The sequence below is a fragment of the Channa argus genome, chromosome 15 (genome assembly GCF_033026475.1).
Source record: "Channa argus isolate prfri chromosome 15, Channa argus male v1.0, whole genome shotgun sequence".
In the NCBI taxonomy this organism is placed as follows: Eukaryota; Metazoa; Chordata; class Actinopteri; order Anabantiformes; family Channidae; genus Channa; species Channa argus.
Window position 1 is genome coordinate 14189825 of NC_090211.1, and position 14508 is coordinate 14204332.

General features: G+C 40.4%; 1 protein-coding gene across 2 annotated transcripts; it reads left to right on the forward strand.

Annotated features, from left to right (window-relative positions):
* The first annotated feature begins 360 nt into the window (after positions 1-360).
* On the forward strand, positions 361-14019 carry iqck (IQ motif containing K). Of its 2 annotated transcripts, none has more exons than XM_067478140.1 (9): positions 361-1537; positions 1622-1749; positions 1827-1950; positions 2156-2253; positions 2683-2735; positions 2931-3008; positions 3282-3366; positions 9441-9552; positions 12747-14019. In XM_067478140.1, the coding sequence occupies exons 1-9, from the start codon at positions 1486-1488 to the stop codon at positions 12983-12985; spliced, it is 969 nt and encodes a 322-aa protein (XP_067334241.1). In that variant the 5' UTR covers positions 361-1485; the 3' UTR covers positions 12986-14019. The 2 variants fall into 2 exon arrangements, with proteins under 2 accessions (XP_067334241.1, XP_067334242.1); XM_067478141.1 differs by having other exon boundaries at positions 12771-14019.
* The last annotated feature ends 489 nt before the right edge of the window (positions 14020-14508 follow it).

Consider the following 14508-nt stretch of genomic DNA (forward strand, 5'->3'; position numbering starts at 1 on the left):
AAACTTTTTTGTTCACAATTTTATTTATTAACAAGTCAATTAGTAACTGTAAGATATGGGTTACAGCAATGTATATTTTGTCAAAAGCTCCTTCAGTGCATTTTTGAACCATCTTTTTTATTTTTAAGATAAATGGCTATTTTTGTTCAGTCATGAGATGACTTAACTGCTTTGGAATATATTCCAATAAAGACTTTAATTTTGATGAACTTCTGTTGAATATATTTTATCAAACCCAAAAGCATATTAATCCTCTTTCCAAATATGTTTCAAATACTTTAATAGATTTGTAGAGAAAACAAAAGTTCAAAGTTCTTTTTTTTCCATTTCTGAATTTCTTAAAAGGGTATTTTTTTATATTTTAAAATGCAACATACATTTAATGTTAGATAAGGCAAACACCTCATCTTAGATTTAGGTCTGTTGTGGAAACTGGAGTTTCCTAAACTTGTCCATTAGTTTTAAATGGCAAAATCAAATACTTTAATGTGGAAGGCACAATGTAACTTAATCCTTAATTTGAAATGTTTATAATATGTAAGGTATTTGTCTGTTTTCTTTGGTACAGTTGTATCCAGTGTTTAGGCAGCCCTGGGTAAATTCTAAATTATATTCATGTTATTGTCAAAGCTGTTCTTAAATGGAAAAAGAAGCAGCATTTCTTGAAAATAACACCTTGTGGAATTGTTCTACTTTGTGTGGACATCAAAACACGAGAAACAATGCAGCGATGGAAGGGAAAATGTATTCCATTTCAAGTTGACAAATACCAGGCATTTAGAATCTATTGAAAACTGCTACATAATGTTTATGTTAGACGGTCTAAACCAAAATTTCCAGAAAGGATAGGTCTTAACTGCCAGCAAAAGTCGTTATATTTGTCAGATGGTTGTATTGTACATGCCACAAATAACCCTCCCGTATTAACTGCATTAAGATTGAAAGTATAAAGGAGGGGGGAATATGTCCTACGGTGTGGTGCAGACTCTAATACCAAAGATTGAAGGATCTGTGTTTTATTTTTATATCTTGTATTGTTTGAGTTATCCTCACAGTTTTTGGAGAGGAATATATCTGCTGCCCTCTGGTGGCCAGCACGGGAACTACGGCACAAGAGGAGCAGCGCACTAGTGATTATTTACTTACAATAAAAAACCCAGAAAATTTATTAAGCTGAACTTGTAAAACTTGCAACCTTGTTTATTGTAACCATGTATATAAACCGTGATATTAGCACGCTGCAAAGATCGACACGATGAGCATCAAGTTGTTTGAGAACTATTGCACTGTTCGGGTGTGTTCTTTGCTTTGTTCATGTATCAAGATGCGCGTGAATCAGCCATAACTTATTAGTAAAGTTTCTTGGTTATTTCTTGGTGCCATTTGTCCAAACTTGTGTTTACACCGGAAGGCATTGGTAACCAGCGCCTGCTTGGCAACCAGAGAGTCCTTAGCAACCACCGGAGGAAAAAAACAAACACAATAATGTCAAAGCTAGTCGGTGCCAAAAAACCGCTGTGGCAACAAGTGTGTGAAGGTAAGGTGATAATCGCACTGTTTGGTTAAACGTTTGAGAGTCGATCTAACTAAAACTGATACTTGTTACACGCTGTTTGTGTAGAGTATGAAGCCGAGCAGCCCAGTCCTCCCAGTGCCGTGTGGACAGACGGCAGCCCAGTGAGCACCCAGTTCTCCCAGTACAGCGCCAGCACACACTCCGCAGTCTTTTCTGGACTCTCCTCAACCAAGGTCAGCTCTACAAATCTGTCCCATCAATCTGCGTCATTTCCCTCCAGCATGCTCTGAACAGTGTCGGGTCTCTGTAGATGGTTGTGGCTGATGATCCAGAATCTGAGCCCTCTTTCGCTGGCTACACCGTCTTAGGAAAAGCTCCTCCTCCAGGCCACAAGCACCCGTCAACGTCTAAAGCTACACCACCACACCACCAACGTAAGATTAATAAATCTTCAAGCGGCCTTGGGCCAAAGAATCTGACGTCATTGACCCCAACTATACTCTACAGTTTTTTTCTTTGTTTACGTTTCAACATCCAGAAACTGTGCAAAATGTGGCGCTATGGAGTAAAGATGATTAGCTGATACTGTAATGGTGAATCTTTCTGTAAATATGTTTGTCATCCTCCTGTGTTTTTCAGATCCTATCACACTGCTCTTGGAGAAAAGAGTGTTTCCTGTGCTGCTGCCTGGACTGGAGGCTCTGCTGAACGAAGCTCAAAAACAAGACTGTTTCCAGGTCTGATTTTGAAGTCCAGCTATAACAAACTGGCAGTGTTGGAAGGATCACACATTCATTTAAAAGCTGAATGTGTGTGATAGAAACTTTAAAATATGCTGAATAGTGGAATATAACTCATGTACTTCACATTAATTTGAGGCATTTGTAAATTTAAATCAAATTTACAAGTGCTATAACTATCTCCAGATTTTCTAATGTGCACATTACAGTACATCCATGTTCAGCTACTGTGATTAAGTAGTTTTGAAGGGATTTATCTTCACATAAGTCCAACCTGTAACAGCAGTAAAATGCGTAAACATCACATAGATCACAGTAAATAATATGCTGCATATAAGTGTAAGTGTGTGTGTGTGTGTGTGTGTGTGTGTGTGTGTTATATAAGTGTATGCTTCATGGCACTGTCTGCTTTCTTTTGTTTTGCAGAGGAGAAAAACAGCATTTAACCCATGTGACTTTCTAACTGAGTGGCTATACAAGTAAGATCCTAAACACACACACACACACACACACACACACACACACGCCGTATTTTCACTCTATTGGGTCGAGGTAGGAGAAAAATCATAATGTCTCAATATGACAAAGGTCATATTGTAAGTGCTGTGTGTGGGGCAAATATGATTGTGTATCATTAGTTTTCATTTCCTCTCCCACTCTTCATTTGTCCTCAGCCACAACCCCTGCAGGCAAGGACAGGTCCCACTGATTTTCCATGATATCCCCTTCGTCAGGGACTGGCTCAGCATGCAGTGAGTGTCTCCTCAACCTGTCTCCTATCTCACAATCACACTGCAGCTGTGAACCTTTGCTTGTCCAGAAAAATGTGTTTTATCTGAAAATTGTCTTTGATGTTTTGTAGTTATTTGCTCAGCAGGCTCAATCTCCAGTGCCTAAAATATAAAACCCATTATAGTGAAGATAACACACAAACATGCACATTTACAATTACACGCTGTGTTTCTTTTAGGTCTGTTTTTTCCCCTGTCACATTTTGATCTCTTTCTTCCTCTGTAAATCCTCAGTCCCAGGCCTGCCATCCCTCTGTATCTGCGCTTGAGTGAGGATCAGGCTACTCTGCTTATTCAGGCATTCTGGAGGGGATACAAGGTATGCTAGACATGACCAGAAGCAAAATAGTGTGACATTCATTCTTTTAAATTCACTTGAAAGGGTCTGAAAAGAAAAACACATAAAGTCAAAAAGTGTAAGAAAATCTGAGAGTTTTCAAATTAAAAACCAGCACAAATTCTAAATGTTCCTGATTCCTGGGTAGCTACTGCATTTTAATATTTCTGAAGCCGTTCCTTCTTATGCTACTCAGGCAGGCCAACTCTAATTATTACTTTCACTAAACTTTTCACATTGATTTAAGAGTTTATAGCGTGGGGGGGAAGTAGGATTTTGAAGTCAGAAGCATGAAGGAACCCTGCAATTTCCTCACATACCACAATGAGCATTTGGCTGTGTGTGTGTGAAGATACAATAGGCCCCATTTTGCGTATGCATTGGCCCAGAGTGTGATGTTTTTGCATAATCCCATCCAGCTAAAAAAGCCCCTCTTCTACAGTCACTGCAATTTCATTCAGCAGCTTGATTATGTCGTCAGTGAAGCCCGGCTTTAATTCCTTCCTGCTTGGGCTCTGTGGTCTGGAGTGCTCAGTACTGTGATATAAATAGACATACGCAGACACTTCCAGAGGCAAACAACAATTTTCTCCACAGTCACGCAAACACACACACACGCAGATAAATCCAGTCTTTAGTCTTGTACAAATACAAGTAGGGGTCATGCTTAGTTATTTTTTGCTCATCGAATTCAGCTTCAAGCCTTGTTGCCCAAACCATTGACAGAAAAGGATTCTAGGTGTACTGTCATGCATAGTTTCATCCTGTTTGAATGATTTGAAAATATGCTTTGACATGCAGTTGAATTAGTGAATGTGTGCATGGAAAGTTGTTCTGACAGCGTACGCTTGCGTCCAGGTTTGGAAGACTTGCACATCAGTCGGTGGACAACACTTCCTTTTTTTTATTTATTTATTTTTTATATAACAACACAAAATCTAATTGGACTCTGCTCACATGAGGTGGCAGCAGTGAGCCAGCTGTCTGTCAATCCCCACTAAGAGAGGTTCAGTAGGGCCACTGACAGCACTGCAGCCCTGCACCCCAAGGGATTTAGAGGAAGAGAAAGACAGAGAGAGAGAATGGGAGGATAATTCTGAAAGGACGAAGCTCAGGCTATCTTTAGAACATTTTAGGATGGATGGATGATTAAAGGAAGGAAATAGGCAAGATATTGTTGCAATGTGGCTTCAGATTAGGAATGGTAGGATGGAGAGAAATGCAGCCTTTGCGACATCTATAATTGGCGAGAATGTGGAGGGAGATGGAGGATGAGGTGTCTGAGAAGCAAAAAGAGGCTACGAACGCAGCACAACCAAGGTCTGAAGTGGAGTGTTGGCTCCTAACAGACATACAGGATCATGACTTATTCAGTATATACATGGTGGGGATATTTCGGGGTAGGGTCTGAGCTAAAGACCTGCCAGGCGTAGACTGGCTGCTGTTAAACTCGTTTTTATAACTGAAAACCAAGTTCACAGCACAGTGGCCAAGACAGCAGAGATAACAAGATCCCCACACAGATAAAACATCATTTATCTGTGTAGCTATTAGCATGAGAATATGCTTGCAAACAGCACGTTATAATCCTTATATCATTTGTTGTCTCAGTATAAGTTATGATGGTTCACACTTCTCCCATCGAGCTGAACAATAACAAGCTATATTTCACCATAATCTTAGTGGGATTTTGAAATGCTTGAGAATATTTATATTATGAGGGTTTATAAAAGCATAATAGGATTATGTGATTTTGCTGTTGAAATATACTAAAAGAAACATTTCAGTCAATGATGAAAATCCATTTTCTGTGGTCTTTGCAATACAGCACTAAGCATTACAGCACTATGTTAAAAAAGAGATTTCACTCTAATGCTTCACCACAATCCTTGTAACATTGATCCAAAATGCACACTTTTATCTAACCTTCATCAATTTAGTCTGTTCCCCTTAACCACCCTCCCCCCAAACACACACACACACACACACAGACAGACACAAACTCTTTGTTTCCCCCTCACTCTTACACTCTCGGCTGTTATATAACCTGCCTGACGCAGCACTGACTGCAGAGGATGAATGTGTGTGTGTCTGTGTGTGTGTATAAGACAGACTAACTGACTGAGGGCCAGGAAGCTGGGAAGAAGAGTATTTGTAAATTGGAGTTTTATCCCTTCATTATTAATGTCTTTCATCCAAACATTTTAAGGGCTACAGATGAGCAAACGTGGAGATGGGACACAGAGACTCATACACACTCACACCTTTGACCGAGAAAAATGTAATTGTCTAATGTGTCACCCTGATACAACTATAAAGAGCTGCCCGGTCTAAACATATGACATAATAGTCTTTTCACTGTGTGCCCAACTCTAATCCATTCATCCATGCCTGTTACTGTTATGTGCACACACACAGACACACACACACACACACACACACACACACACACACACACAGACATGCACTCTTTACTCACTAATACGTATCAGGCTCTCTCAGGTCCAGTCAGCTGAGTTACAGTATAATAAATAGGAATTACAATCAGGCTGTCAATACTAGGGAGTTGTGGTCAATTAGTCGAGGAGGCTTTTATTTTCATCATTTCCTTTGCATTCATTTGCTGATTTTTATTAGGTGTTCATACATTGTGGTTGGCCACATTTTTGCATTTTACTTTAGGGCAAACAATGAGAAGATCAATACCACTGACAAATACACAAAGCTACAGCCTGGTAGCAGGTAGCTACAACTGTACCTCGGTACAAAAATTGAAGTGTAACAATGCTAGCTCACACTTTTATTGGGGGAGATGCTGGACACTTTGTTGTTTGGGAGGATTCGATAGGTCAAAGATCAGCGGCTTTATGTTTGTCCCTTCAGGGGTCGCCACAGCAAAACGTGTTCTGCAAATTGAGTTTTTCACGCCGGACTAAAAGAAACATGCCCTTCCTACCGCAACCCGGGTTCGGGACCAGCACCAAAGTAGCTGTTGATGGCTGGGCGGGGCCACGGCTGGAGGGGTGGGATTCAATCCTGCACCCTTCTGCATACCAACCTGATTCTTTATCCATTACCCCTGGGAGGGCCATTCCAAACAATGAGCGCAGTTCACCACACTATTGGTTTTACACTTTTGTTGTTGTACAAATAATAATTAATAATTAATTATTAATTAATAAGTGAGCTTTAGAGGTGCTGGTAGGTAGATTTTGTTAATTCGGGCATAAATTCTGAGGTTTTTGTGCTAAGCTAACAGACAGCTGGTTTTAGGTTTAAAATTACAGTTCAGACATCGGAGTGCGAGTTTATATTTCCCAGAATGTCAAGATAATCGCACCTGCATGATTAATAAGATCAATTTTTTCTTATGTTTCTGTGTAATGCAAAAAATAAATGACAAACAACACAATTTTTAAATAACAATTTGTTATAAACATAACAAATTTTTTTAAAAATCACCCTATTACAGTCTCCACATGTCTTAGGGAGGTCTTCTAAGCCCAAGCAGGATTAGCAGACCCAGTTATTGTATAAGTAGGGCACTGTGGACACTAAGTGGTAGTGCACTTGACATGAACTAAGAGCACGTACACACACACACACACACACACACACACACACACACACACACACACACACACACACACACACACACACTTAGACTCATAGTGCTGCATAGTCAACAGCTAAAGTGGGTCTGTGATTCCAACTGAATGATCTGATGGCAGCAATCAATGAATGGTTTAAATTGAGGTCTTATGCCAAGTCACGTGCAGTGACATGAAAGCATGTCACAGACATACAGTACATCCACCGGCTCTGGATTCTGCTTTGTCCTCACTTTTTCATCCTGCCCCACAAAGAGAAAGAGAACTCTTCCTAAAGTGAACACCCTGTAAAAGTAGCCCTGCTATTTCTGCATTTGTATTTGTATTTTAGACTTTATTTACCTATACAAAGGACGGCAGATTCACTATGCAACCATGTGTATGGGTCTACAGAGGCGTGAATGACATCACAGGTTAGCCTCGATGGATCAACAAAAAGATGATGAATGGTTGGGTGGGTGAGTCTGAAGGGTGGCTAGAACAGACTGTGGCGGCTGTGTCTTTATACAGCTTGTCAGTATGGCTGGTGGTGATTGCAGCCAGTCCCTCCGAACAGAGGCCACTGTGCTGTGTGGGACTGTGAGTGGAGCGGAGTCTCACAGGCAACTTTGCACATAAAGGAAGCCAGATTGAAAGGTTGTGGGATTGAAGTTTGTGTGAGAGAGAGGGTAAAGACGGCGTACTGTGTCACTGTGTAGCTGTGGCTGTGCTGAGTGTAGGGCTTCTGCTTTTGCAACTGGTTTTGTTGGTTCATTGGGGTCTAAATCAGGGTCATATTATACACAAAGTCTTAGACAAGTTTCTGGAAAGTCAAAATAATATCTCACACTTGCTAATCAGTTGTGCTTAAATTGCTCATGCACACACACTCAACTTAGCTCTTTGTCTCCTGCTTTACACATGAACTGTCAGCATCATGTAGAAAGCTTCACAATGTGAGCTCTACAAGAACTGGGAAAAACTTATTTGTCTTCATGTGTGAAACACATTTGGCACAGAAAACATCATCACATGGGTCCACGTCCACCAAATATTCAACATTTAAGATTTCAGTACTTGACAACAACAGCATCAGAACATAAGGTTTGGAAATTTCTGTAGGACATCAATGTAAACTAAACTGACAGAGTAAAAGTGGCCTCACATATGCAAATAGACAAACACAAGCAACGGTGACCAAATGCCCTAGACTCCAGCACCACCCCCACACTGACCCTCATTTCCATGTCTATAGTTTGATCCCATCAGCAGAGGGGCTGTTGCAGCACTGTGACATGCTGTGAATTAACTATTGGGCCCACAAGTCTTACCCATTTCTTAACTAAGCTTATATAACAGGCCCACTTTCATACCCACTGCTAGTAGCAACACTGTTGTCACCACAGAAGCAGGCACTCGGGAGAAAGTTGAGGTTGAATGGAGAAGTAGGAGCAGCAGGAAAATAACACCGGAGAGAAGAGATGTGGGATAGAATACAGAATAGAGAAGTGAATGGAGAGGGATGAAACACCAATGTGCTGGAGAATGAGGAGAGAAAAAGGTGCTGGTGTGAGAGACTGTATCTGAGGTTGAGTGTAAGGAGAGGGAGAGGACCAAAGGTTTTAAATTTTAAAAGCAGAGAAAAAGTAGAGGAAAAGCAGAGAAAAAGCAGGAAAACGGAGTACAAAAGGAAGGAAAAGGGGAACACCTTAGTGATATGAGAAGAAGCTAAAGGAATCGAGAGTGGGCTCTATTAATCTAAAACCTCAAGTCCGTTTAGTATTGTCACAGGAAAGCCAACAGCCCAAACACAAGCAAACAACTACAGGGGTTTCTTCCAAGAACAAAATCATAACTCTTGCTAAATGCAGACAGGAGGGGGAAAATATTGTAAAAATTACTAACTTTACAAACATAAAAATGTGTAAATACTAAATGTTATTTGTAGGGCACCTCTGAAATTAAATATACAAGGTTCTTTACTCAGGAAAAGTAAACAAAACCAGACACCAGCAAAAAGATTAAAAGCCCATTCAACTTTAGTTTTAAATTAAAGCAGAGGTTATGAAACGTCTAATTGCATGTTTGTTTCATAACGTTAGTAATAGTGTTATCAATTTAGCACATAACATGAACACAAAAAGTGATGAAGTTACAGAATTAAGTATTATCAACTGGACAGATGTAGTATTACCTAACAACCGCATGATATAAAGGCAATGTTTCCATCCCCAACAAATGAGCCACTTTCACTGTTTAACCATTGTACAATTCATTAAAAAAAAGACGTATTAACTAAAACACATAATATGCCCCATTGCGCCACTTTAGGTAATAATGGTGGCTCACTACTATTAGCTTGCAACTTAATTAAGTTATTGATGATGTGAATTTATTCACTCATTGCCTCTGCGTGTGTGTGTGTGTGTGCACATGCCTGTGTCTGTGTGTATGTGTGTGTTATAGATTAGGGCACGCCCAGATGTGCAGGAGCTGCGTCAGTGGCAGAAAGAACTGAGAGAGCAACACGACATAGCTAAAACTGTCAAGCAGTTTTGGGTCCAACAAGAGAGCAGAGGTGAGATCAGTCACACATGGTATGGCTGCATGACAGGCCTCAGGCTTGATGGCAACACAACACCATTGATCTTGAATGTTCTCCTGTGGGTAACAGCAACAGCTGATAGGCAGGATGTCAGCACACATTAATGTCACCAACACTGGAGCTAAAATGCATAGGTGTCAACGCATGCAGTGCTATTCACACTCACACACACAATACAGTCCGATCCAAAAGTATCGGTATGGCAAGGCTATTTTATTTGTTTTTGCTGAACACTGAAGATTCATCAACATTTTTGTTGAATAAGATGGATGAGCGATGAAGATTCAGAATTTTATCTTTTAATTGACAGTATTTGCACCTAGATGCATTAAACGAAGACTTAGAAAAGAAATAACAATCATATTTTTATCTCTATTGCCATAAAGTATTTAAATTAGTTAAACTTATTGATAAATGTACTGAGAAATAAAGAAATATCACATGATAGCTGTGATAAGTTTAAAGTGGAGCCTCTTACCCTCTTCTTATCTGTAGTAAATAATACAAAAATAGAAAAAATCTTGTTTGCAATAGCTGCTTTGAGCCTGTGACTCACTGATGTCACCAAACTGTATGTCTCCTACAGTTCTTGTTTGTTTTGTGGGCTTTCTGCCTTCAGTCTCCTCTTCAGCAGTGAAATGCTTGTTCGACTGGGTTAATTCCATTTACTTTTTCTACCTGATAAAGTCGTTTGTTGAGTTTGCAGCATGTTTTAGATTAATGTCTGGATAATAAGAGACACCTGCCAGTCTCATGTTCCAATGCCTTTGGTTTTTGTTTACCTATCTAGGTGTGAATGCCATCAAATGACAGCTGAAGATCTAAACTGTGTCTCATATCCATCTTTTGATCCTAGTCCCAAGTATCTTCAGTGTACAGCAAAAACAAAGAATCACTGCACAGTTACTGTGTTCATCCCAACAAGGCTTTGACGTTAGAGCAGAGATGAGGAATCTTAGAGCAGTGACTCAGAGAGAGAATGAGGGTAGTGAAAGAGAAAGAGAGGCAAGAGAGTAGGAGATAGAGAATATTGTAAGTAAGGAGGAAAAGAGGGTTCAAGGTGTAAGTGTGTGTGTGTGTGTGAGAGAGAGAGACAGATATAGAGCAGAAGATGGGGCTGGAGATATCTACATGTGAAGAAAAGATGAAAGACGAGGAGATGCAGACAAAAAAAGAGACCGATGACAGAGAAAACTTGCGTGAAGGACAGCGGCTAAAGATACAGACCCACATCCAGTCTGTCTGACTTGCATTAGAGCTAGTGACATAAAGGATAGTGACAAAACCTTGTCCTTGAACAAAGAAACACACAGTGTCACACATGCTGTATTCCTGTGAGTACTGTGCAGTGTACACAGATAGTTGGCTCAACTATACCTGCTGAACAGCAACATGTTAAACAAGACAAACAGATTTAGTCTGTCTGATATGGCTGACATGATGGTGTGTTTTGTCTTTCACAAACAATGAGCAAAACCATTATGAATGCAGGTTGTTTCCACAATGACACATTCCACAGAACAAAAGCTTTTTACTGCAGCCGTGGCAGGTCGACGAACATTCGTCCAGTGGGATGTCACAGCCACAACGTGCTGCTAGCTGCTGCTATTGCTCCTGCACCGCTTCTGCTGAGCGGACATTCTAGCAAGGGGGATTGGGGAGTGTTTTCCCAGACTGCTCCTGAATGGAAGCTGTTTTTTGACATCTTCAACAGAATGTGAGATTGATGAGTATGGGGGAGAACCAGAAATGTGTGGAGAAGTGGGGGGAAATGGGGGGAGAAGATGTGTGCTGAAGTTGCAGTTTGTCCGCTGGTTTTGGTTATAGTTGTTTTCAGTGTTGCTCTCTCACACTGACGGAGAAACAAACCAAGTTTGTGACAGAGGTAGAGAGAGAAGGGATTAGAGCAACAGAGAGGGAGTATTCAGGGGAGCACCCTCCCTACTGTATACGCTTAAGGCAAACCAGCAACAGCTGCACTCATTCCATTTGACCCGAGGAGACCAGCATGCGATACCTCTTCGCCATTTCACGTTTCACAGTTTGAAATCAGAATTAGTCAGAGATGGAGAGAAAAACAATGAGGCAAATAGCAAAGAAACTCACAGAGCAAACACACACACTGATACTCAAGGTTAAAAGGTCACGGCTCATTGGACAGGTGCAGCTCTCAGCAGCTCATGAATAATGTTGAATAATGTTGAACAATATTGATGATGAGTGAGAGTACTTATGTCAACATGATCCATACATTCAGGTTGTTGTCAATATTCTCATGAAATAAGAAACGTATATAAACATGTCAGTTCCCATATTTGACAAGATGCACTGTAAATGTCTTTATTTTTATTTTAGAGGCCACAGAAAAAGTTCTGCCAGTAATATTTCGGATTTATATTTTAGATGAAACACAAAGTGTAAGGGGCTGTATAGCTGCAGATGATGAAAGTGCAGATGCTTGCAAAAAAAAAACATAAACCAAAAATAAAGGTATTAGCACTTTCAGAAAATGCACTTACATCCACACTTTTAGTTATTAGAGTGGAAATAATGAAAAAGACTTTTCAGTGGCATCACTCACGGGCAGTTGTTGGCTCTACTGTGGCATAAATGCTGTAGCAGTCTATTCATCACAGATTAACATCCATAATGTCCATTGCCTTTTATTGGCAGGCAACAAAAGGCCACCACAAAAGCTGTTAGCTGTCACAGGGAGCAAGTGTCAGTAATTGGCTGAATCATGGTTTGTTAAACAGGTTCACAGTTTTATCAACTCAGGCCTTTCTGAATGTTTCATATTAACTACCATTAGGAGAATAGCACAGATGTACTTAGATTTAATTGCTGGAAAACACAGGAATTTACAAAGGCTTTTGATAAGATAATCTCTTAAAAGAGTCTGTGGTATTTTTTACTGCAAAATGTTTGCTAGAAGCAAAATTGTGCAAAATACAGACTCTTGTCTTTTGGGCATGTTATGTTGAATGTGTGAGGATCTGGGAGCTTTAATGGAAGACTTCTTTGCCCTGTTTGAAGATGCTAAACTGTTGTGTCAGTAGAGTGCCAAATGTTGCATTGTTGAGCTGAACCCTCTAAATTTCTAAATGAGGATAATGTATTATGATTTATTTAAAAAAGAAATCAACAGTGGGCCTTCTCACATTAAGAATGCAGGTCTTGTTTATCTTCAGTGGGCTCAGCCATGACGGATCATCCAGAAAGCCCCCAGCCTGTCGATTCAGATGTGTCCATCCAGGTGGTTCCCCCCACACCGCAGACCAGCACAGTCTACACCCCCACCATACAGATGACACCTGAAGCTGGTCAGTGGCTGACCCCCAGCATGGAAGAATTGGCCTCCACATCAGTGACTAATGTGCTGATTGTGGCTGAGCCTGGACCCTGACATTATTAGGAACTCTCAGCCTGAGCTAGACCGCTTGGTTCTGTTAAATGAAATCATTACCGGTCCGTGCACAGTTTTGCTGGTTTTAAAAGACCATTAAACTATGTTAGGTTGATGTCAAACTGACCAAATTGATCAGTCAAACAAGCCATAAAAAAAATGCCCTTAACCAATTTGATACGGCCAGGCAGGAATTTATTGTCCGAGATCTGTGTCTAATTAGTGAATTGCTTTTATTGCTTTTTTGATGAATAACTTCCCTTCACAATTCTCAACCCAACAATTGGGCACCAGTAAAGTTTGCATATTATATTGGGGGGAATGAAAACATCTTGTAAAAGACCAAATACTTCCTTTTAGCTGAGGCCTCACTGGAAAATAACCTGTCATTTCCTTTTTCCTTACCGCCAGGATCGTTGCACAAAAGAGGTTATAGCATGTCCATTTAAGCCAGGAACTGAGGCCAGTGTGAAAGGTGCATCAGCATACAGAAAGACTCCTATATCCTGTTTGGCTGCAGAGGAAATTATCTTAGAAGAACGGAAGGAAAAAGTATTTAAAAAAAATACTGAGATCATTGCATTACTATTGCTATTACTATAACTATTTACAGTGCACCAAAAAAAAAAAAATCCAATATGCTTATTAGAACTAACTATTTTACAAGCATTAATAAGCCTGTTGTATATCGGCTGATGCCAAATACTAGTTCATCTACTGTATATGTAAATTATGGAAACTCTGCTAAACTTCAAAGGTGAAAGAAACATGAAGTCTGTAAAAAGGTTTACTTAGCCCATTGGGTAAGGCAGTCATCCACGGACAACAGGGTCCGTGGTTCGTTTTCCGGTTCCTCCTAGCTATGTGTCAAAGTGTCCTTGAGCAAGACACTAAAAACCCAAGTTGCTCCCGGTGGGCCAGGTAAGCGGCTTGCATGACAGCCACCGCCACTGGCGTGTGAGAGTGTGTGAATGAGATGCAACATTGTAAAGCTCTTTGGATAAAATTACCAATAAATGAACTTTTTCCCTGTATACATTTATGCTAGGAAAATGCTTTTATTTGCGTGTCCGGCACCTTCACCCCAGCTGTTTTTGCTGCAGCAATCAAATCTCTTAAATGTCAGACATGGAAAGTCTGTGAAATGTGATTGGGCAAAAAGTACTTTGGCTTAAAAGGCTGCGTGCTGACCAACAGAGTCAGTTCTTTTTTTTGTCCTAAATGCCAACTTAAAACACTGTGCTGGTGTCTTTTCATGACGGTGTGTCTATTGAAGTGAATGAAGTGCACTCTTGGCATATTTTCATTACCCCTTGAACCTGATGTATTTGAGAGGATACTTCTGGTTTCCCAAAGCAGCGAGGTGGCGGTCTTGTGACAAATGGCTTTCTTGACCATCCCAGTCACTGATGCACACTGCCTCACAGTGAGGCATGAGGAGGGTCATGTATCTCCCTTTGCAGGTATGTGGATGTCTGGGAGACAGCTGTCGCTGGGTATGGTGATAAAACAGCCCATTTCAT

What these genes read in the sequence shown, in the direction of transcription:
- iqck (XM_067478140.1), top strand. Translation starts at nt 1,486, where the DNA reads ATGTCAAAGCTAGTCGGTGCCAAAAAACCGCTGTGGCAACAAGTGTGT. An exon ending in AAAAACAAGACTGTTTCCAG is followed by an intron (nt 2,254 to 2,682) that starts GTCTGATTTTGA and finishes TTTGTTTTGCAG; the next exon opens with AGGAGAAAAACAGCATTTAA. An exon ending in CTAACTGAGTGGCTATACAA is followed by an intron (nt 2,736 to 2,930) that starts GTAAGATCCTAA and finishes ATTTGTCCTCAG; the next exon opens with CCACAACCCCTGCAGGCAAG.